The 21,040-nt window shown below is 55.7% G+C and overlaps 9 protein-coding genes across 9 annotated transcripts; 3 read left to right on the top strand and 6 right to left on the bottom strand.

The window, feature by feature from the left end:
• Positions 1 to 1,042: 1,042 nt before the first annotated feature.
• Positions 1,043 to 1,798, bottom strand: DICSQDRAFT_101588 (Pre protein translocase Sec Sec61-beta subunit). Its single transcript, XM_007363325.1, has 4 exons — positions 1,792 to 1,798; positions 1,658 to 1,719; positions 1,472 to 1,588; positions 1,043 to 1,364 (listed from the first exon to the last, which is right to left on the bottom strand). Exons 1-4 carry the CDS (start codon positions 1,792 to 1,794, stop codon positions 1,268 to 1,270), a joined length of 279 nt encoding a protein of 92 aa, XP_007363387.1. The 5' UTR covers positions 1,795 to 1,798; the 3' UTR covers positions 1,043 to 1,267.
• Positions 1,799 to 2,011: 213 nt separating this feature from the next.
• Positions 2,012 to 3,712, top strand: DICSQDRAFT_101584 (vesicle-associated membrane protein). The gene is made up of 5 exons (XM_007363324.1): positions 2,012 to 2,077; positions 2,137 to 2,209; positions 2,755 to 2,887; positions 2,941 to 3,328; positions 3,395 to 3,712. Exons 1-5 carry the CDS (start codon positions 2,069 to 2,071, stop codon positions 3,458 to 3,460), a joined length of 669 nt encoding a protein of 222 aa, XP_007363386.1. The 5' UTR covers positions 2,012 to 2,068; the 3' UTR covers positions 3,461 to 3,712.
• Positions 3,713 to 4,151: 439 nt separating this feature from the next.
• Positions 4,152 to 4,795, top strand: DICSQDRAFT_55259 (uncharacterized protein; the record flags this gene model as incomplete). The annotated part of the gene is made up of 2 exons (XM_007363323.1): positions 4,152 to 4,264; positions 4,366 to 4,795. The coding sequence occupies 2 exons, from the start codon at positions 4,152 to 4,154 to the stop codon at positions 4,793 to 4,795; spliced, it is 543 nt and encodes a 180-aa protein (XP_007363385.1).
• A 928-nt stretch (positions 4,796 to 5,723) lies between these two features.
• On the bottom strand, positions 5,724 to 10,482 carry DICSQDRAFT_81941 (acyltransferase; the record flags this gene model as incomplete). The annotated part of the gene is made up of 9 exons (XM_007363322.1): positions 5,724 to 8,438; positions 8,498 to 8,510; positions 8,570 to 9,174; positions 9,236 to 9,325; positions 9,383 to 9,538; positions 9,599 to 9,609; positions 9,689 to 10,122; positions 10,206 to 10,249; positions 10,364 to 10,482. The coding sequence occupies 9 exons, from the start codon at positions 10,480 to 10,482 to the stop codon at positions 8,087 to 8,089; spliced, it is 1,824 nt and encodes a 607-aa protein (XP_007363384.1). The 3' UTR covers positions 5,724 to 8,086.
• A 176-nt stretch (positions 10,483 to 10,658) lies between these two features.
• DICSQDRAFT_101576 (40S ribosomal protein S14) lies at positions 10,659 to 11,629 on the bottom strand. The gene is made up of 4 exons (XM_007363321.1): positions 11,572 to 11,629; positions 11,307 to 11,472; positions 10,993 to 11,249; positions 10,659 to 10,933 (listed from the first exon to the last, which is right to left on the bottom strand). The coding sequence occupies exons 1-4, from the start codon at positions 11,572 to 11,574 to the stop codon at positions 10,907 to 10,909; spliced, it is 453 nt and encodes a 150-aa protein (XP_007363383.1). The 5' UTR covers positions 11,575 to 11,629; the 3' UTR covers positions 10,659 to 10,906.
• Positions 11,630 to 12,408: 779 nt separating this feature from the next.
• On the top strand, positions 12,409 to 12,874 carry DICSQDRAFT_167717 (uncharacterized protein; the record flags this gene model as incomplete). Its single annotated transcript, XM_007363320.1, has 4 exons — positions 12,409 to 12,460; positions 12,572 to 12,631; positions 12,703 to 12,776; positions 12,842 to 12,874. The coding sequence occupies 4 exons, from the start codon at positions 12,409 to 12,411 to the stop codon at positions 12,872 to 12,874; spliced, it is 219 nt and encodes a 72-aa protein (XP_007363382.1).
• A 383-nt stretch (positions 12,875 to 13,257) lies between these two features.
• On the bottom strand, positions 13,258 to 15,449 carry DICSQDRAFT_153531 (uncharacterized protein; the record flags this gene model as incomplete). Its single annotated transcript, XM_007363319.1, has 18 exons — positions 13,258 to 13,346; positions 13,414 to 13,479; positions 13,549 to 13,715; positions 13,774 to 13,831; positions 13,892 to 13,919; positions 13,975 to 14,034; positions 14,094 to 14,194; positions 14,259 to 14,301; positions 14,362 to 14,374; positions 14,433 to 14,444; positions 14,502 to 14,526; positions 14,582 to 14,616; positions 14,675 to 14,700; positions 14,753 to 14,778; positions 14,916 to 14,925; positions 14,977 to 15,075; positions 15,211 to 15,297; positions 15,400 to 15,449. The coding sequence occupies 18 exons, from the start codon at positions 15,447 to 15,449 to the stop codon at positions 13,284 to 13,286; spliced, it is 969 nt and encodes a 322-aa protein (XP_007363381.1). The 3' UTR covers positions 13,258 to 13,283.
• A 1,399-nt stretch (positions 15,450 to 16,848) lies between these two features.
• On the bottom strand, positions 16,849 to 17,247 carry DICSQDRAFT_55136 (uncharacterized protein; the record flags this gene model as incomplete). The annotated part of the gene is made up of 1 exon (XM_007363318.1): positions 16,849 to 17,247. A coding segment is annotated over one exon (399 nt), but the record flags the coding sequence as incomplete, so codon positions are not given.
• A 377-nt stretch (positions 17,248 to 17,624) lies between these two features.
• DICSQDRAFT_178943 (uncharacterized protein) lies at positions 17,625 to 20,133 on the bottom strand (the record flags this gene model as incomplete). The annotated part of the gene is made up of 5 exons (XM_007363317.1): positions 17,625 to 17,899; positions 17,973 to 18,821; positions 18,889 to 19,392; positions 19,450 to 19,816; positions 19,871 to 20,133. The coding sequence occupies 3 exons, from the start codon at positions 20,131 to 20,133 to the stop codon at positions 19,039 to 19,041; spliced, it is 984 nt and encodes a 327-aa protein (XP_007363379.1). The 3' UTR covers positions 17,625 to 17,899; positions 17,973 to 18,821; positions 18,889 to 19,038.
• Positions 20,134 to 21,040: the final 907 nt, after the last annotated feature.

The raw sequence follows: 21,040 nt of genomic DNA, 5'->3' as shown, positions 1-21,040 counted from the left end.
TGAAAGCTTTTTCCTGACGCGCGACGTCCACTGCAGCATTCGCTCAGGTGCACCGCATGCTGAGGCCCAACGAGACACCAATGATACCGCTGCGCGCCGCCCGGGAGTACGGCGTATTCATATGAATTCAGGAACCCAGGAAAGCCTTTTTCCTGGCACTTCCCCCGCTCCTCGAGGCTGCAGCGCCTGCCGCGAGGCTCTTCTCTATCCCGGCATAGCCTGTTTCATTCCCTCACCGGGATGAGAACGCGGTGGTCGTCCGATGCTCTCGCGTACTCTATAGAGCACGGGTAGCAGATATGCAAGGATTCACGGCATGGCGTACTCGGGAGAACCCATGCCAGAGGCCTATAGAGCGCTTGCAGTGTCAAAATTTGAGGAAGGACCACCAGCAGTGTGTCCAGGAAAACGCTTCTCTGCGGAGACCGCGGTTTCCAGAGCGTCCGTGGGGTATATGTAACCCGAATTAAACGAATGCGTGGTGAGCGCTGTTAGACTTGCTGGGTACATGACCAGATCACCGGACTCTCATGCCTGAGGTGATATCAGCGAACTCAAGATGACGAGCTGAGGGAGGGAGGAGGAGGAAGAATGGGCGAATGAGCAAGGAAGTAGGCAGGTCGGAGAGATAGCGCTGGAAAGCTGTCGGGCAAGCATGAGGATTTCATGAGTCGCACCTTCTAGTTTGTTTGGAACAGGGTCGCCATTTACCGCGAAGCCGGATAACGGAACGCAAGGATAGGACTCGCAGCATTGAAGACCCCACAACGTGCTGCAGAACGGAGAACGGAGCGTATTTGGCCTAGAGGCAGAACGATGGCGAAGAGCAGATGTCCGAAGTGAGCAACGTATAGCCCGCGCGTAGCCTCACAGGAGATCATAGGACAGAAGTGAACCGCAGCCTCGCGCATCGTCTAGACATAGCCCAGCAGCAGCGACTCCGAAGATTCAGCGGGACAAACCTTCTAGGGGCACATACCGGCATATTCCACGTAGCAGACACGTACCCCCCACCGAGCAGCAGACGGAGTCACCGGACGTCAAAAATAATGCGTGCGCGCGAATAAGATAATAGTATGCAAGCTCCTGCGAGCAGCGGTTTTGGTACAACGGACAAGTCGTACCAGGGGTCCCCAACAACATATGGAGGAGAGGGATAATAACATGCGGGGCGAAGTCGATCCTCCTGTCCATGGACACTCGCGAAACCAACCCGACCAAACCCAAGGTGTGCCAAGTACTCAAAAGAAGCCGCGAGAGGATCCTATTACTTGGTGAATGCACGGATGATTTTGGCGGAGATGTGAAGGAAGAAGATGGAGGCAATGAACGAGAGGGAAAGGACAAGGACGATGAAGGGGTCACTGGGAGATACAAAGCCGGTCAATAAGTATCATACAGTGCGATACAAATGGGTTGCGAAATGTTGGTTTGCGAAGGAATGGAAAAAAAGGCTGCGAATAGGACTTACACTCGGAGTCCTGGTGAGTCGTCCGTGTATAGCTTGAGCATGGTGTTGGACGAGCCGCCGGCACCCGCGGCGCGTGTCGAGTTGGGCTTCGATACCTGCGAACCAGCCGCTCTCCGCCTAAAGAAAAGGATGTAAGATATATCTCGTTAGTAGAGCGACACGGGAGACGAAGACTGTATCGCCCACCTAATTTGGGCACCGGGGGGCTTCGCGACTGGGGTCTTGGGACGAGAGGAATCGGAGTCGGACTGCACGTAAACATCATATGAGCAAAATGTGCGCAAGCTAGCAACACCAAACAACCAAAGCAAGCGACATACCATGGTGGAGGTGAGTGTGGAGGTGAACGTGTGCTGGCAAACTCCAGCTCAGAGACCCGTGAGTCCAAACGCATGACCACGTGGAACCCACAGAAGCATTGTGACACACTCCCCTGTCACTCAATGTCACGGCCGAGGGCAAGTGTGACGGTGACGCAAGCTGGTAACGGTGCCGGCGGGCGGAGCGGCCACAAGTTCGAGCGAGTTGTAGACCAAGTTCGCGCAGTTCTCCATCTCTTCCTCACCATTTCACGTCGTGGGCCAACTTCGTTTGATCATGTCTCTGGCAAGTAGCTCACGCTTATATTTGTACATATAGGCCACTCATCCTCAAATGTCGTACAGATCCACGCACTTGTAGCTGAAGGATCCACCATTTTGGCTGAGCACCAGGGCGGACAGAGGGATTTCTCTCAAGGTGAGTAGGACTCCTCATCGTGTCCATCATGTTCCAGAGCAAAATCAGAAGCCAAAGTCACCCGAGCGACTGCTACGTCTGCTGCTCCCCGCAAGTTCTGCCTCCGTCGCCCTATGCAAATGTTATGAGCCTCGGACGTTTAGGCACCCGTCTGGGATTCCTTCGCTTTCTATAACCTATGCACCGGCTCTTTTACACATTGGCCCCAACCGACGCTTTGAAACCTCACAAGTTAACATTTGCTCTCTGTATGGCATTTGATTGCAGTACTGAAGTCAATCCCTGCCGGTATCAATACCGAGAGTACTCTGCAACATTGCAACGACATCTGATCTCTCTGCTCGAAAGGCGAAAGAAGGTTGCTCACCAGTGTTGGATTCCGAGGGTATCCGTCTACACTAGTCACGACTACATAACCGCATCTTGATTCGCGCAGTCGGTGGTGGCTCACGGCAGCGATTCTCGACTGCCAGTGACAATGGTCTCATTTTCTATATCTGCTCCATCACCATACTCTTGCGAGGCGTACTGACTTTTTGCTTCAGCGACGCAGACCATCTTGTCTAAGATCCCACCGAATAACAGCAAACTCACTTATGTCTGGGAGCAATACTTGTTCCACTATATCTCGGAGGGCGGATTTACTTACCTCGTAATGGCGGACGACGCTGCTGGACGGTAAGCTGATTGATCCTTTGCAATGAACCTTGCCCACTGATCATGACTTACAGACGAATGCCATTCACGTTCCTAGCCGAGTTGCAGCAGAAATTCATTGCGTACCCAGCAGCGTCGTCCTCATCCACGTCAGATCCACCAGCATATTCGCTACAAGGCTCCTTCGGCCCTGTAATCGCCCAGCTCATGACGCAATACAACACCAACCCACCGACTGACGAGCTCACCCGTGCGCAAACTGAGCTCGCCCAGGTCAAGGACATCATGGTCCAGAATGTCGAGCAGATCCTGTCTCGGGGGGAGCGCATTGAGCTGCTTGTCGACAAGACAGACACGATGGCAAGCCAGGCGACTGCGTTCAGACGAGGCGCCAGGCAGGTGCGCCGCAGCATGTGGTGGAAGAACACACGCATCTTGGCGCTGAGTGTTGTGGTCGGTTTGGTACGTCTCCTAATCAATGCACTGTCGACTGGGACTCGTGGCTTATCATGCTTCCGAACCACATAGGTGCTTCTGTGGGTGTTCGCGGCCCAGTTCTGCGGTGCAGGTCTCAACCAGTGCGGGGCCAAGTGACCTCTGCTCTGGAGATCCAGACATAGACCTAGACACTTACGATTGACTACCGTACTCGGTGCACCTATCTCGATGTCCTTCCTGACCTTTGCCCACAAGCTGTATGTTAGTATGCTCTCTCACCGTAGTTTGATCGCTCCACGTGTATTTTATCCACCTAGTATCGATCTACGGGTCGATCACTTCTGTTAGCTCAGTTCCCGTCGTCATGCGAAGTAGAAGCGCCATTACGCCTCGGGAAACCTCTATCCGGCTACCATAAACATCTATCCAGCTATCCATGACTGCCGCGAGAGGAGGCTGTCCTACTTGCTGTCACAGCTGATATCTTTCAGCTCTCTGTGATCTTCTTGTCCAGATGGCTCGGATGCCTCGTGATTCCCAAGCGTGCTTCAATTTCCTGTGCGGACTTGGGTGCGGACAACAGAACACAGCGGGCGGAGCGCGGGCGGAGCGCGGGCGGGGCGCTGCACTTGCCCAATATGGGTGGTAGTTGTTGTGTTGTTGTGATGGCTCGACTGGCGAGCCTGAGAGACGCAGCGCAAGGTCCAGATACTTCCCCACCTCCCACTACGCCCTCTCAGCCGCCCTCCGTCCCTGTCTGTCCTTCTGTACACAAAAAGCCTTATATTTGACGCATATAACCACCTAAACAGCAGCAGACAGGGCCGTACGAGGCTAGAGAGCAGCGATGCTCGTCGTCCACCCTTCCTCCCAGTGCGACGTCTGCCTGGACGCGTACACCTGGTCCACCCCCGCCAAGTCCCCTCACGCAATTCAGTGCGGCCATATTTTCTGCTATGAGTGCGTATCCAGCTTTCCTACTCTAGTTACTCCCAATATGTGGTTGGGTGGAGCGCGGAGTGATTGGGCGGGTGCTTATAAAATGTGATTTTTGGACACAGCTGCCTGCGCACGGTGAACCCCAGCAACTGTCCTATGTGCCGCAAGGCGTTTAACCCGGAGCGCATCAAGAAACTGCACGTCGACAAGGCCCCTGGCGAAGGCTCCGTCCCCACTGGTCCCATGGCGGAGGAGAACGAGCTGTTGCGACGGGTTGGCATGCTCTTTGACCAGGATGCTGACCCGGTCGACATCGACGCGATAGTGGAGGAGGCGACGGAGTGGTTGAATAACCACCCGGGTCCTGCAGTGAGTCATCCCGCTCTAATTTTTCCCGTCGCCACACGCGACGTGAGGAAGATCGACCTAACGTGGCATCGTCTTTTTTTCAGCACGTTGCGTTGCGGCACGCTATGTTCGCCTTACATGAAATCAAGTCGCTTCGCATCGAAAAAGCTGCCGATAGAGAGATGTTCGAACGTCTGCGTGTAACTCACGAGAGGCACGCAGATCTGAAGCAGCGAGACTTGGAGATCGCGAGGACTGTCGAGGACCAGTTGCTAAAGCAACAAGACACGATGCGAGCAACTTACGAAGCGTGAGCGGCCTCTTACTAAACCTCCCACTATGCATGAGAAGATCTCATCGACGGTGCCTTCATTTCAGCCGCATCGCCCAGTCAGAGGCCGAGTTGGCTGCGCTCCGACAAGAGAATGCCAGGATGCAAGGCGAGATGAGCCGTTACACGACCTCTTCGAACCCGTTGCCGCGCCCACCAGAGCATATCCCTCTCGTCACGTCTTTCTCGCGCGAGGCTCCTGCGCCAGCCGCGCATTCTACCCAGCGGAGCACCGCCCCATTAGGCCTCGGTCTTCCCACCACCGTTGCCCCATCCTCCCAGTCACGCATTAGTTCCAATGGCTCAAACGGTTCGACGGGCTCACGCCACCGCGCGCCCTCGGTTCATTTTGCTGATCCAGGTCCGTCGAACGATAGAGAGCAAAAGTCGCGGTACACGGGTACCGCCGACGGTGAGGAGCTTCGCCAAGAGAAGACCCGCCGTCCTCACCTCATTGTTCCAGGGGCGCCGTACTCTCAACGTGTCATCCCGCCCCGGCTGGAGGGCTCAGACATCGACGTGACTCCCCGGCCGCTCATTTCGGCTGTACCCACAAGCCAACGCCCCATTCCACAACCGGTCTATTACCCTGCGGGGGCGCCGAGTGCTCCTCGTGTCACAGACACGTTGATTTGGATCAACGGCATTGATCCTCCTCGCGAGCTAACAACTAGCGAGAAACAGGCCTTACCCCAGCTGAGGGAGCATTCGATGGGATACACGAACAGCAACCCTGTATCCTCTACTGTTGTACCCAGTGTCGCGCCCTCTTCCTCCGCCGTTCAACCTCCCGTTCAACCTCCTCCGGTAATTCCCCCACCTCCCATGATGCAGCCCACTCTGGCGGCCCGCCCTGCTGCTGAGACAGGGTCAGCCCGTGTTCGTATCACCGCCCCTGATCCACCCATTGACGGACGGGACCGGCATGCGCTGCGTCAGGGCCCTGCTAACAAGGAGGGCTACGTCAAGGCTTACCTCCCTCACATGGGCGGTATCGGCTGGATCCGGGAAGAAGAGGCTGCGAAGCTCCCTGTCCGCGCTCGGGGTACCGAGAGTCGGTATCCCTATGTGATAGCAAAAGAGCTGTCGGAAGTCGACGACGATTGGAGGCGGGATGGAGGCACCTCCGCTCACAACCCGTTACAGCTATCAGGCATGCCGGAGGCTCCCATGGCGAGCTCTAGTAGGAGCGCAGTCCAGCAAGGCCAGTACAACGCCTTGCTGGAATCGTCCACCGCAGCGTCGACCCTCTTCCGCAACCCGCCGTCGTCGTCTGACCGTGCGGCTCCTGCTTCGGCTAATAGTTCGAGCACGTCCCTTAGCGGGATGCCTATCCTTACTGCTCCCTCAAGCACATTGCGCACTTCTTCTGGACGACGCAGGGCTGCGAGCAATGCCGAATCTCTTGGTCTCAATCTGACGTCCCTGCCTATGCCTCCGGCTCCCCAGACATCCGGAGAGCCACCGGCCACTCCATCAGCTGCATCCTCCTGGGGCACCATGGAGTCCCGGAACAATAGCCTTGGTGACCTCCAGCTGAACAACTTCAGAGATCCCAACCCGTACACTCGTGCCGAGTCCCTGGAGCAGTTACCGATCGGGGAGCTGAATGGGGGGCCCATCGTCCTTACTGACACCATTACCCCAAGGCAGGGATCCTCAATTCTCGATGACGATCGCTCAGTTTCTGGCAGGTCCATCGCCTCGCGTGATCACCATGCGGGTGCGAGCGCCCCGGCGGGGCTTCTCTTGAACCCAAGCTCCGGTAGCTCCCGTGTGGTCGGCAGCCTCCAGGATCTCGAGGAGGTCAACAGGTCGTTGCAGCAGCTGGCCGAGTCGCAATCGCGGGAGTCGTCTCGCCATCACTCGCGTCAGCCCTCCGGACACTCTTCGTTGTCTCGAGATGAGTCTGGGGTCATGGTCGGCTCGCGCACCGGTCTCGCGCTCTACAGCTCGAGGCCGTCGCAACCCTCGAGCAACAATGCTTCCAGCGGTCCCTCGCCAGATGATCAATCCCCTCCGGCCGACTCCCGCCCTCGCAGTGGCGCCTCCACTCGCTCGCATGCCGAGAGCACCTACAGCCACCAAAGTTCGCATAGTCACCACAGCTCCTACAGCGCGCACACCTCGGCCTCGCATCGTTCGTCATCTGACAACCGCAAGGCTCGCCGTGCGTCTAACGCGTCTCTGCTGAATGGGGCACCTGAGCACGTCGCGACGTGGACGCCCATGCCTTCGGACATGCAGTCATACGGATCTTCTCGCGGTCCTTACGTTTCTGAGTCTCGCCCCCCTCCCAGCCAGGAGTCCATCCCTCGTTCTCTCCAGTCGAACGGCGATGGCCTTGGCCTCACTTTTGAAGCCCCAAGCACATCCTCTGCTGTCACCGGGAGCGGAGAACAGGCTGCGGGTATTCACGCCCCACGTCCTGTCAATGGCCGCCGTGCAAGCCAGCTCATTGGCGGCACCTGGAATGCCAGGGGCGGCCACTAGACGTCCTTGTGACACTCTGTCTCATTCGCATTGAAAACCCGGTGTGTAACATTATATGCGTTCGATGTAACCCAGATACTCCTTTATGTTTCCCCTTTGGTTCTCTCCTCGTACTCTTCATGTTGTGCATAATCTCGTTTGGTCTCGCTCGTGTCGCTTTACTCATATTCTATCGTCGTCTCTCTGGTTGCTCCCCTTGCTATCCTACAACGTCTCTCACAGCTCTCGTGCTGAAATTGTTGGTATCCCGCACTCTACGTACTAGACTTCCCGTGTTGTTGTTGTAGTCGACGCTGCCCATGTTGCTACATCGTAATACCCATCCCTGTAACTCTTTCGTGTATTCCTGTAATCATTCGGGTTCGCTCACGGTTCTCCTGGATCCTCGATTACCCTCCCCAAGAGTACGCTATATCTGGCACGTCATATCGCCCTGTCCTCATTGACTTATTTGCACTTACTATCTCGCCCTTGCCATACGTTATCCCTCAGCCCTGCTAGGTCTCTTTCTCTCTGGAGGACGTCACGGTACCAATACCACGCTTACGTTTATAACCATTACTCCGTCCGTGTCAACGGATAACTTACGAATTCACGCACACGCATACGCTCACGTACAATCACTGGATGCTGTATTACGAATCAATCATAGCAACGACGCTTACTGAATCCTACGGCTGGAACTCGTGCCTCTTTGCAGGCCCAACCTGCATCCACGCCTCGCCTCGCACCTTCGCGGACACAAGCCCGTGCAGGTACTTGGAGTCGATCATGAACGTCCACATCGCACGCGTGGCATCTGCACGCGCGTCGAGCAGGGGGCGGATGAGCCTCCGTGAAGCGGTGGATGGCGGGTGGGGTCGAGGCAAGGGCTCAGCCGTGCCTGCACGTTGCTTGATGTAGGGGTTTGGTGGGGGGATGTACGGCTTGGTATACGGCTCTAGCTTGGCGCCCGTCAGAGCACTCGACTTGGGCGACAGGACTCCAAGGAACAGCTTGAACGACGTGAGCAGCCGCTTGAATCTGTGCGGAGATGATGATCAGTGTTCGAGTGGCAGACAGATTGGAATCGCGAGTCTTACTGTTTGTAGTTCGCTATGCGGAAAATCTGTCAGTACAGATAGTGATGCCACGATGACCGAAACAACACTTACAGCCGACCCAGTAGTTGTGCCAACGAGAGAGGGCGAAACTCGTCACGTAGAAGATGCCGAAGACGCCAAGCGCGGCCTTGGCCTTCCCAAACAGCCCTTCCTCCCCAGTGAAGAACCAGCGCCCCGCCGTCCACAGCGACCGTAGAGCGGGAAGAAGGATCCTCGGCACCTTGTCGCCGAACCTCGCAAGAGGGCCAACAGAGTCTGCAACTAGCCCATGTGCTATTGCCCGGGTCACCGCAGCGTACGCCCCGGCGGCGGCGAGACCGCCGAAGACGGCCTTGAATTGCGCCTTGGTCTCCTCTTCGTCCGCCTTGCCGAGGATGCGCCCGGCGAGCAGCCCCGTGGCATACGCCGGGATGTGGAGGACGAGCACGGGAAGGGAGAGGGCGAAGCGCGGGTGGAGGACGCTGACGAGCAGCTGTCGGAGGACGATAGCGAGGGCGTGGAGGCGGCCGGGGCGCGTATTGATGTCGGGGAGGAGAGCGTTGAGAGCGTCATGAGAGACGTTGGAGTGGTACAGGAGGGAGTGATATCTAAGGAGAGCCTGTTTCGCCTTCACTGACGAGGACGCGGCGTGGGGGTCGGAGAACTGGTCGATGAGGCTGGCGTGGCGAGAGATAGTCAGCGTGGGCAGGACGCTACGCTTATTGCTAGCAGACCTACTTTTGGGAGATCCAAACGAAATGAGAAGACGGAAGCTCATCGTCGGCCCATAAGATGTCTCTCGCCGTGATAGTCGCATACAGGGTATCCCTGAGACAGAGTGGAGTGAGATGGAGCGCATATACCCATCTACAGCGGCCTGCTCACCAGTCTGGAGCATTGATCGTCAGGCCCAGCAAGCGTTTCTCTATCTCAGCGGTCAACGCCTTGACGGCATCCCGCGAGTCGGGCTCGTCATTGCCAGCGTCCCCCTTGGATGCGTGCTCCGCCGCAAACGCCTCGACATCAATGGCTTCTCCCCACCTACAAGCGCGTCCGTCAGCGCTCCGCGCGCAATCAGCGGACATAGAGTAACGGACTGACCTCACGCAAACCTAATGGCACGCAGGCACCCTGAACGTCAGACACGAACGCGTGCAACAGACCCCTCCACTCATCTGGCCGAGCACTCACCCTGCTCTGGAACTGCGTCTTGTCCGTCCAGACGATCCCCACGGGCACGATCTTCAACCTCTTCCCCTGCCCGCCCTTCGTCTCCTTCGCCCACTTCACGTACTCGAGCGCCGCGCGGCTCGCCCCGTCCTTCACCTGCACAATGCTCGGCTCCGTGTAGCTCGTGCCCTCCGGGAAGACCCCGATGGCCTCGCCCCGCGCGAGCGCCCTGAATGTCTCCTTGAACAGCGCAGCGTTCGCGCTCGTCTTTTCGTTGCCTGCTCCGTTGCCGTTGCCGTTGCCATTCGGGTGCTCGGAGGGAAGGGCGGCGGCGTTGGGGTTACGCGCCACGGGGATGCTGCCCGAAGACAGGAGGACGGCGCGCACGAGCGGGTTCTTGAACATCGTCGACTTCGCCCAGAAACTCACGGGCCGCCCGTGGGGTATCGTCACCGCTGTGAGACGTACGTCGGGATGAGCCACATGTCAGCGGGTAGGAGAGGGTAGGGAGGATGGAGGCGTTGGTGCTGTTACTCACAGAGTGTGGCGATATCCAGGATCTCATTATGGTGGCATGACGTTCTGGTACGAGAGGAGGTGTGTTAGTCCATTGCATCCCGTGTTACTGTAGGTATGTATAGTGGCAGCACGAGTCGGCAAGGGTGACGGAATGCACCGCAGGGGGGATAGACGCACAGAATGAGAGGCCCGTCGGTCGGCACATTCTCTTGGCCGTCAACATAGACCTCGGAATAGTAACGCAGAGCCCAGTCCGATATTTGACGGAGTCCCCGGTACACGAGCTTCAGCTCCATGATGAGGCCACTGGCTTGCAGGAAGACTGAAGTTGTGGGTAATTTGACGGTATGAGGCAAGCCTCGGCAACGTTGTGGGCGCAACCGACATGTTGATCTAGCACACTTGTGGATCCGTCACCGATGCGCCCTCCGCCACATCCCAGATACTCACGCAGTCACAACCCCAACACTATCCCTCCTCAGCCTAAGAAGCAGAGGTGGAACATATTCAATACACGGCATAATCGCACACTCTCTAGGCACACATAGTATCTGAGAAACATGGGCATCGACCACGGGGCAGGTCTTTGCACAAGCCAAAGAACCTGTTGCGCGTCGAGCAGCGACCTCTGATCATTCCACACCGGCGACTAGCATGTACAGGTATACATAGTAGCAGCAATCCGGGAGATGATGTTTTGTGCGCGTTGTGATGAAGCGATCACAGACGACGACCACGGCGACCACCCTAGAGTACGGGCATGTGAACAACTTGAAACATGGCAACAAGTTAGGCAATGAAAGTACCTTGCGGCGGGTGGAGTCGGTGGGGACGGGGGTCACGTCCTCAATACGGCCAATACGCATGCCGGAACGGGCGAGCGCACGGAGAGCGGACTGGGCACCGGGGCCAGGGGTCTTGGTGCCGGTACCGCCAGTCGCCCGGAGCTTGACATGGAGGGCGGTGATACCGACCTCACGGCAGCGCGCAGCGACGTCCTGGGCAGCAAGCATGGCCGCGTATGGAGAGGACTCGTCACGGTCGGCCTTGACCTTCATGCCACCTGCAAAGGGATATGATCTCAGAATCACTTCGGGGAACGGGGTATAAGGAAACTCACCAGTAACGCGGGAGATCGTCTCCTTGCCGGAGAGATCGGTTACGTGGACGAAGGTGTCGTTGAAGGAAGCGTAGATGTGGGCAACACCGAAGACGAGCTCGCCCTCAGCAACCTGGGGCCCGAGGGCGACAGGTGCGTCCTGTTGGACCTTGACCTTCTTGGGTGCCTACATCCACACTGTCGTCAGCCCATCCATCCTGAGTCCGGCCGTTACTCCTCCCCAAGCTTCCTCCACATCCTCCAGAAGGCATGTATGGACACTGACCATGATATCTAGCTCGTGGATAGTCTTGAGGGAAGGTGCCTGAGGACGTTGAGTGAAGCAGCACACCAATCCACAAGATTTCGGTCCCTCCCATGGGCGCTAGTTATAAGCTCTCTCACGTGCACCGGGGCATCCCACGTGCGAGGCGCGACGCGTCGTCCCAGGCGCCATCGGACTCTGAGTCCATTCACCCTTCTAAAAGAGTTCACGTAACCACGACCAGGCCTTGCAGACCATGTCTGAATGACTGCGACGTCTTCCATGATAAATGTATGTTCTCAAAGCCTCAGATCACCCCGCCTTGGGCATCTGTGGCATGTTCATGCCCCCGAGCTCGCCGATTATGGACCCCTCTCAAAGTTGAGTGAATCATGATTACAGAATTCCTGCCTTTCTATAGGCTCGTTGCTGTAATTCTCACGAAATAGCACTACCCAATACCTATACCTGGATGCCCATTCCTCTACACATGCCCCATCGTTCCACGAGAGCAAATGGCGGTACCATACTCAACCGCTCTTTCCGTCTAGTCCGGTTCCGCGTATGTGTACTCCATGACTAGAGCTAGAGCTATACTTGGGACGCAAATATTGGGTTCTCTGGCAGAGAATCAAACAGCACGAATGCCACATTGAGATAAGATTACATTCGATAACAATCATTCATCTGATCCTGGGCGGGCAGCAAGCTGCAGCGGGAAGAACTCCATCCTTGGCCCACGCCTCCCCACGACCACCTGTCCTACTATATATACCCTAAGATCTAGAGGACCCAGCAGGAGTCGCCTTGACCACCCCATCCCCCTCACTTCATCTTTGATCAGTCCACCTGAACACCATGGCCCCCAACCCTCAGTGCGCTGCCCTTGCTGCTGCGAAGGAGAAGAAGGGTGCGTCTGGTTACCGCCTCGCCCGGAATCGCATTGCATCGTGCATCCGATGCTTGCCGATGTGCTCGCCGGTTCCCAAGACGTAAGACTCACTGCGTCCGCCATCCACAGGTCTCTCGTACGCCCAGATCGCTGCCCAGATCGGCAAATCCGAGCAACACGTCATTGACGGTACGTCCCCCCCTCTCCTCAGCGCGTCGCCCCTTCTACTAGGATCCTGACTGAGTGGTGGCTGCCTCTAGTCTGCACCGGAGCGACCCAACCCACGCAGGCTGAGTTCGACGCGCTCGCCCGCGTCCTCGGCATCACGTCCGCTGTAAGCTCCGTCCTCTTCATCCACACCTTGCCCTTGGTTCTCATGGCGTCATCGATGTATCGCAGCCTCCCCACGACTCTGCCCACGCCACCAAGTAAGCCATACGGGCGGAACTTTGTACGATGACGATCGTGTAATACTACGGACAGTGTAACAACATCTATGGGAATATCGATGCTGTATCATATCGAGAGCGCCATTGAGTTGAGCATGGCTGCAAGACGTCCGTACTAACCGGCACCCATGTATCATGCATGGAGTACACGATGCTGAGGCACGGCAATCGGATGCGAGTCCCGGCCTTCCTTTGACGTCGATGTTGCCGGACCTACAGAGCATATGCGAATGTGGACTGCAAGCGCTATGCAGCACTCGCACACGCCGCACCCAGCACAGAATAGTAGATCGTTACACTCCAATGGCAATGCATGTTATGCGAAGTGAACGAACGTGAGCACAGCAGGTGGATTACAACAGGGAACCGAGTCCTGTAGATACAGATGAAGGTTACGCCAAGCCGCCCGGCCTCCGGCTTGCAGAATACGAGGATCTCCATCCGCTCACGCCCTTCTATGATAGATCTGCAATCAGTAAAAATGCGATAACGACTTGCGCCGCCCAAGTAGAAGTAACAGACCTTCTCGTGGACATTGACAGATTGTTGAAGGTCGGTCATAGTGTCTGTCGTAGTCTTGATGTGAATCTAGTCAAACAGCACGCTGCGTTAGCGACGGACAGGTTCATCGGTGGCATACAGTCCAGCATGACTGACCCCGCCGCTGAGTGCGCTATCGCCGTGGATGTACTGCGACCGTTCCACGAAGGACATGCGCGTGGAGCCGGACGTGTTCGTGAGCGGTATCGAGACCACGTCCCCGGCGCCTGCGTCCCTGAGGGCTTCGCGCGCATTGAGCGTGGCGAGCAGCGAGTTGAGGAAGACTGACGTCCCTTCTGTGAGTGTTCTGGGTTCGCGTGAAGGATTACGAGGGATACGCACGTTTGGGCAGGACGAAGTAGAAGGCGATGAAGATGAAGTTGTTCGGCATGGTAGCGTACTGGACGGATTTCGCTCAGCTGGACGGTCATTGCCTTGGGGCCACTCATATGACACGTACGGTGATCAGGCATGACAGAGCACAAAGACTAGAAGAGGTATGTGTGTTAGCCTACGAACTCATGTGGAGAATATTAAGCCTACCTAGTCAAAAGGCCAGTGTTGATGCTGTACATGATGAGGGTCCGCACGACGGAGTCCGTTCTGTGTGTGACCTCTGTTAGGTACGTGTGGAAGGTGCAAAGCGGGGTCGAGTAACCTACTTCCGGAATCCAGTCTTGCATCTTGCGAGGATGGTGCACAAGGCCCCTGCGATGAGGACGTCTGCTACCACTCCTGCGCCGAAGCTCACGTAGAGAATATCCTGGTACGATGTGCCGGAGAGGTTCATACTGGATATCTACTTGGGAGGTGTGTGTTGGACATACCGCGATCTTTGAGAACCCCGCAAATGTGCCCACACCGAAACTGTTTGCGTAGCCGTCAGTTTCACATCCATAAGGCAGGCAGTTAGAAACCGAGGATCACCTCTTTACCGCAAAAGCTGTATACGCATTCGGACGTTAGAGCGGGGCAGCGCAGAGGAGTCACGACAATCCTACCAATGCTACCACCTAAGGGAATCATCTACGATTGAAGTTGACCGACTTCAGATGCGTAGACTGACTCACCAAAGACGGTCAGAGAGGAAACCATCTACACAATCATCAGTGGGATTTCGACGACTTAGTATAGTAGGTGGGATACCCACGATAGCGATAGCCAGTGGCCAGTTTCCGTTGCTCACTAGGACGAGAAGAGGGTAAGGCTTGCTTGCAACCCACATGCAACGCAATTTGCTTACATCTCCATACGCGGTGGCAGAAAATACTACGAGACTAGTGAGGACGGGAGCTTTGGTGTGTTGGATGGGAGACCCTACCTTCGGACAGTGACATCACTCACACCCTACAATCAAGGGGGGCTCAGCATCAGGGAAACTGTCTATCCATATCAGCAATCGCGCACTTACTGTGCATGCAATCATAACCTATATATAGGGTATTTTAAGCTGTGTGGATGAGGAGACGAGGGACCTAGCGCACCAATATGCTCCTGAATGCTATTGAGCGGTCAAGCGAAGAGAATATACGTATAATGACTTACCATGTGGGCGAAGCGAGCACCTTGGGATTCATGAAATTTGTTACGGCATAGTAGTAGATCGAATGTACTATCAATGCCAAGTGCAGACTGTCTAGAACCCTGTCAGCCATTTTGGTCATTTAGCCCTTGTGTAAATCTCGAGTGCACGGTGAAACTCCACCATAGGAAGAACACCTGTCATGCAGACTTGAGATGACTAGATGTCGTTGAATAAGGTATTGACTAACCAGAAACTTCAAGAATGCGGAATCCTTGGCAGAACGCTTGAAATATATGTAGGTCTGCACTACAGTGATGCCGTAAAAACTACGAAAGATCAACCTTCATACCTAACGTTGTATGTCGGACACTCACCATGAAGTCGCGATTGTACCTATGGTGGCGCATGTCATGACTGTATTCGTACGAGAGGATGACTGGGACATACCGAGGAAAGCAGCTCCGAGTGTCTCATCAAGCGCCAGGGAGTCCATCTCGTAGTGCTCAGAGCAAGGTGAGGGAGGGCATGGGGAGGCACGCGGGCTGCCAATGACCTTTTAAAACCTATGGCATGCCTGTCAAAGCGGATCCTGCAGATCGAAGCTCTCTGGGTCCCGTGGATGCCAATGCGAAAGACAGCCTCCCTCGGCTCGCCTAACGACAATGAGGTGGGAAGACTAGCGAAAATGGCAGAGCTTACAAGTCGCGAGGTAATTGACAGCTTTCTCCCGAGGAAATGACATGCCGTCGTTACGTCGGCCGTGTTCAAACGTCGATCTTGTGCGAAAGAGATGATGCTGGTGCCGGTTTGTGCATACCGCTTACTTTTCGAATGGCAGGCGCCCCTACGACACGTGTGGCACATATGTCCGGCAGTGCTTGGTCCACTTTCAGAGACATTGCCAACCAAGCATTCATGGGCAGCCGCTGGCGAGTAAAACAAACCCTTTATTTCCTTACTTTGGCCGATCAGTCATCGAAGAGGCACTTGGCACACACACACCTCAGCTACTCGTTCCGGTGTCGAGGCAGTGCTTCTGCGGGAAGAGCTTCTCGTGCCTGCATGTACCTCAGTCCGAGCTTCTGCTACATTAGTCACCCGTCGATGCCGCCGGGACACTCGAACTATGACAGACCGCGCCGAGTCTCAGGATAGCGAGGATCCTGATACCGACCTTTCGAGACCCAAGCTAGATTGTACTTCGGCTGCTATCAGCTCATATACTGTTCTTCTCAGGATGAGTCTCGATGTTGACCTGGCTGTATTTGACTCACGACAGACGGGAACACACGCACGTATACGAGCTTGGCTGTCCGGTTCAGGAACCGTTCAACTTGAAGCAGTCCAGCCCATCAGGTTATCCAGTCTGAGTAGGGTAGTGCGACAGCGCATCTCGGTAGATGTGCGAGTACACGGAGTTCGAAGCGAGCACATTCTGACCTGTTTGGCGAGAGCGTGGGGAAAAGTTTAACTTTGATAGCCGCTTTCGGCTGGAATTCACCGCCAGTGCACCCTGATTATGAGCGCCGATTACTCCCGACCCTGGCATATAGCCATCAGGCATATCTCATTCAAATGCTGTCAGCTGTTATAGTACCCCTGGTAGCGATATGGTTCCACAAAGGACGTTATCCGTAAAGGGGCGATGGAAGGGTAAGTAAGCTTATCTGTAGGTTATTAGATGGGACAAACAACTTGCTGCAGAAAACGCTTGCGTTGTATAGCACATGAGCACCTACTACAAGAATCTACCTACTACAAGGATCTAGATGTAGATTCCAGGTTGCTGTACTGACGAGAAGGCTCTCCCTACAAAATATACCTGTTTCTCTTGTACTTAGCCTCAGAGTGACAATTGTCGGGAGGAGAGCATGATATGTTGACCTGCGAGCTTACCAAACGTATGGAACTAGCCCATACGGCGTTCTCTTCGCCCACTCCTCCCACTCTGTTCCAAATGCCTGCCGCAACATTTCGTCCTCCCGCTTCGTCCTGACACAGAGTAACGGGATGAACATCATCCAGAGCCTCACCAACATGAGGGCAACGATGGTCCCAAGGGTAGAGCTCCACACGTCGATGGCTGCTAGGAACGAGCGCGGCGTAGTGAGCGCGACGGAGTGCCCTAGCATAAGCATACCCCACCCCTTATAACTGGGATGTCGAACGTAGGCGTACATCCCGGTCGTAACGAGCTTGTGCTTCTTCTGCGGCACTACTTCTCCAACAAACAACCGCCCAAGCGTCCGGTAGGCGGATATTCGCATGAGCCCTCCGACGATAAGTAACGAGAGAGATGCCGAGCAAGCGCCGAAGGCTCCTATACAGAGGAAGCGGCTGAGGCGTCGTAGCTGGCACAAGGAAGGAAAGCACGGTTTACAAGAACGCCGAATGATATGCTTGCTCTAGAACGGCCGCGGATTCCGCTACATTCGTAGTGAACAATGCAATCTTCAAGTCGATGATGGTTCGTTGACGTACTATCCCGGACTACTAGGTAGAAACCTACTTACGCCCATGAACCGAGGGATTACCGCGAAAATAGACTTATTGCGCGTATAGAACTCGGCGGCATCACGCTTGTTGCAATCGCCCGGGGGTGCTTGGTAGCCTGCAGGGGGAACCTGCACCCTATAGCTCAGGTATCCGCTAAAGAGGAAGGAGTAAAGGGACTTCGAGCATAGGGACAGTGACTATGGGTACGCTGAACATGGGCTTTGCTGTAAATAGCTGAGCTCGAGGTAAGTGAAGCGATATGAGTTACGCGTCTGGCGACTTCAGGAAGGCATGATCGTCCTGGGAATTATATAAGTGAGCGATGCGCGAAGCTCCACCTCCCGCCGCTATACGAGGGTCCGGATAAGCAAGGAGATTTTCTCATCAAAGGTCATGAGGTCGGGGCCGCAGTCGAAGCAGAGCCTAAGGAACGCCACTTAGTATGACCTGTGTGAACAAGTTGCATGGATACAGGGAGGTGAGTCTGCTGAGAACACAGTACGGAAAATAGCAACCGAACCTCAACTCGATACGCTACTTGTCTGGAAGTCGAGCATGACTTCGCCGTGGAGCCAAGTTCCCGACGTCAGCGCCCGTGCCAGGCGTGACGGGCGCGATTTATTCCCAGGCATGATCATGAACTAGCCAATATGGCTCTGGTGGCGGACGTGTGCGTAGTACATGCTCGGGCGCAGCTTGAATTGGCCAAGGCGTTTGTGATGCGTCTGCGGCGCAATCTCTGTGCAAGCTGGCGTGCGACGAGGAGGAGGGAATGCTTGCAGCGTCTGGGGTATGTGCTGAGAGAGCCGCAGAGTGGGTGTCGAGGCTACACGTGACGAGGCACGAAAGCGCTGCATCCCATGTGATCGATCGTGGCTACTGTTCCGCCATCCTTTGCGGTGCAAAGTGGCCTACATAAGACGAGATCGGTGAACGTGGCAATGGGAGATCCTGCGAGGTCCTCACTGGCATGCCTCTGAATGCAGAAGGCGCCAATATGTTGCCGGCGAGGTAAATGTCGTGGCCATGGTTCCTGCAACCGTCCGGAGCCGCCCAATAATCACAGATGTGTTCAAAGTCCAGTAGCTGAGGTATATGCCGATGAACGAGGGAGGAGGGGGTGGACAGCGACGTGGATGCCACCGTCGACAAGTGAGGACAAGTCCAAGAGGCGTAAGACGACATCCGGGAAGTACGTTCCCTCCTGATTGTGAGCAGGTCCAAGTTGAATGAGGTGTTTCTGGGGCATAGAGCAGGAGCCGGAACATTATGGACACCCTATTGCGTGCTTTGAGTTAGCGAGAGCGAATTGCACAAGTTGAGGCGATCGTATATGTGCCTCCAGGAATTCGGGTGCAAGTGGTAATAGCTATTGCAAGGACATGAGTGAAGAGGAGTCAGGGTGCTAGCTGACGCGTATACAGGGTGTGGCAAACCTTCATGCGAGGGGTGCGCCACCCATGCAAGAATTGCATTGAGTGAGTACCCGTTGGAAGAACGATGGCTCAGCAGCCGGCTGCGAGTGACGTGAGTGTATATGGATGAGATGAGGAATCCACGGCTCTAATAGAGCTCTGAGCGCGGCACTACTCGTCGGAGCCTGGGATGGTCAAGTTCCCCGCATCGGACTCGTCCGCGGTCTGCGCGACCTCGTCTTCGTCCTCGTCGAGGTCGACGACGACATCCAGGACGTTCTTGTATCGGAATCGCCACTTCACTGTCTTCAGCGAGGGAGGCCGCATCATCGTCTTCTTCTTCTCGACCCAGTCCTGTCTGAAGTCTCCCACGGAGAACATCATGTCCATGCACGCGTCGCACTCGCCGGTCCAGAGGATGCCATTGTTCTCGGACAGGGAGTAGCTCCCTCCAAGGCCGTAGCCAACCGTGAGCACAACGTCTTCAAGCTTGATGAGAGGGCGTAGATACGTCGCGTAGTGGCTCTGCGAGGCAAGGCATCGTAAGGTAGAGAGAGATGCAAAGGAACCTGTCAGACGTACTGGAAGACCGACGGACTTGTCGTACGTGATCTCCTCTGGCGGGTGGTCACGGAACGTGGAGAAGCGGCATATGTTGCAGAGGTTGCACCACATGAGATCCTGGGAGAGCTTCAACGTCCGCAGCCTGGGGAACGCGTCTGCGATGAGATGGATGGCCATGGGAGAGGGCCATGAGATGTCGTATATCTCCAGCTCCTGTATCTGAGACGCGATGTGTCTGGGATGGTCGAAGCGCATGAGGAGCATCGCGTTAGACTGCATGGGGTCGAAGTCTATGCGCAGCTTGCGGAGCCGGTGGAACGCCCGGAAATCCCACTGGACGGGAAGGATCCGGAGGTCTGTGCCCAACTCTACGCAGTGCAGCTCCCTATGCAACCGACCTTCGAGATTTGAGCACGTGCAAAGCGACGAAGGCACTCACTTGGTCCACAGCTCAAACTCGGGCCATGCGTGCAGCAGGTCATCCGGTGTACGCACGTAGTACACTTCAAACCATGCTTCCAAGGCGAGCTGCCGGAGGACCTTGGATGCCAGCGTGAGCGGTTCAACGGAGCTCCAAGGAGGTTTGTAGCTATGCCTAGGCTCCTCAAATTTACGCCCTTCGTCGTACGTCGAGACGTACTCGAGCACGATCTGGCGCAGAAGCTCCGTGGGTAGTTGGGCCTGGCGAGTGAACGTCTCCATGAGATTTAGGGATAGCAAGAGCGATCTAGTGCAATTTCCAAGCTAAAAGATGACAGTCTCTCGTGGCTGGGGGCAGTGTTGAAGCCAAGAAACAGAGCAAGGGAGCAGCGCAGTGGTCGGACCCGGCGGGAGCATGGGCGGAGGGATTTACGCGCGGTAACTTTGTCACAGAGCTCTCCTCCTCCGGCCCGCCCTGTATGGGCGTTTAATTGAGATCGGGAGAAACGTGCCGGCCACGTGGATGACGTTGTGGCGGGAACACAAGGCAGCCTGCTGGAACTCAGAGTCGTCGCTTCCGCCTTCACCACATTGTGCTACCCTTGAGGCCGCACTCCTTACGCGCTTTTGACTCAACTTAGCGTGCGCACGAGGATGAGGTTTGCTGCACCCCGATCTCCTTCGCCATCTCCAACCAGAAAGTGAGTCTAACCACCATCGCTGCGACAAGCGGCAGCAACGAGCGTTCACATTTGTTTGTGTACGTTCCCCAGTAGGCGACATCGGCCTCGTTCAACATTTGCCGTGCCGTCAGAATCTTCTTCCGAGGACGAGGACGATGCATCAGGCTCAGAGTCTGCGAGCTCTTCTGAGGGCGAGTGGTTGAACCACAGACCAGAACCACCGTAAGGCTCGTCTCACGTGCATACCGTCCGTCAACAATGTAGCCGACCTCTGTATAGGAAACCCCGCAGGGAGAAGAGCCTTGCTGAACAATGGGCGAGGGAAGACACCCTTGCCGCGGTCCGCCGACGCATAAATTATCACGACCCGTATGAAGAGTGGGAGAAGGAGACGCGTCAGGAAGCCTTCGTACGTCTCCTTTCTCTTCCTCGCCTCACACACCTTCCTTATCCTCTTGCGCAGCGCGTAGCAAGACAGAAGCACACCCAAGACTGCATCCAACAAC

The sequence above is a fragment of the Dichomitus squalens genome (genome assembly GCF_000275845.1).
Source record: "Dichomitus squalens LYAD-421 SS1 unplaced genomic scaffold DICSQscaffold_6, whole genome shotgun sequence".
In the NCBI taxonomy this organism is placed as follows: Eukaryota; Fungi; Basidiomycota; class Agaricomycetes; order Polyporales; family Polyporaceae; genus Dichomitus; species Dichomitus squalens.
The sequence above is the reverse complement of the archived record's forward strand: the minus strand, read 5'-3'. Positions and strand labels throughout refer to the sequence as shown.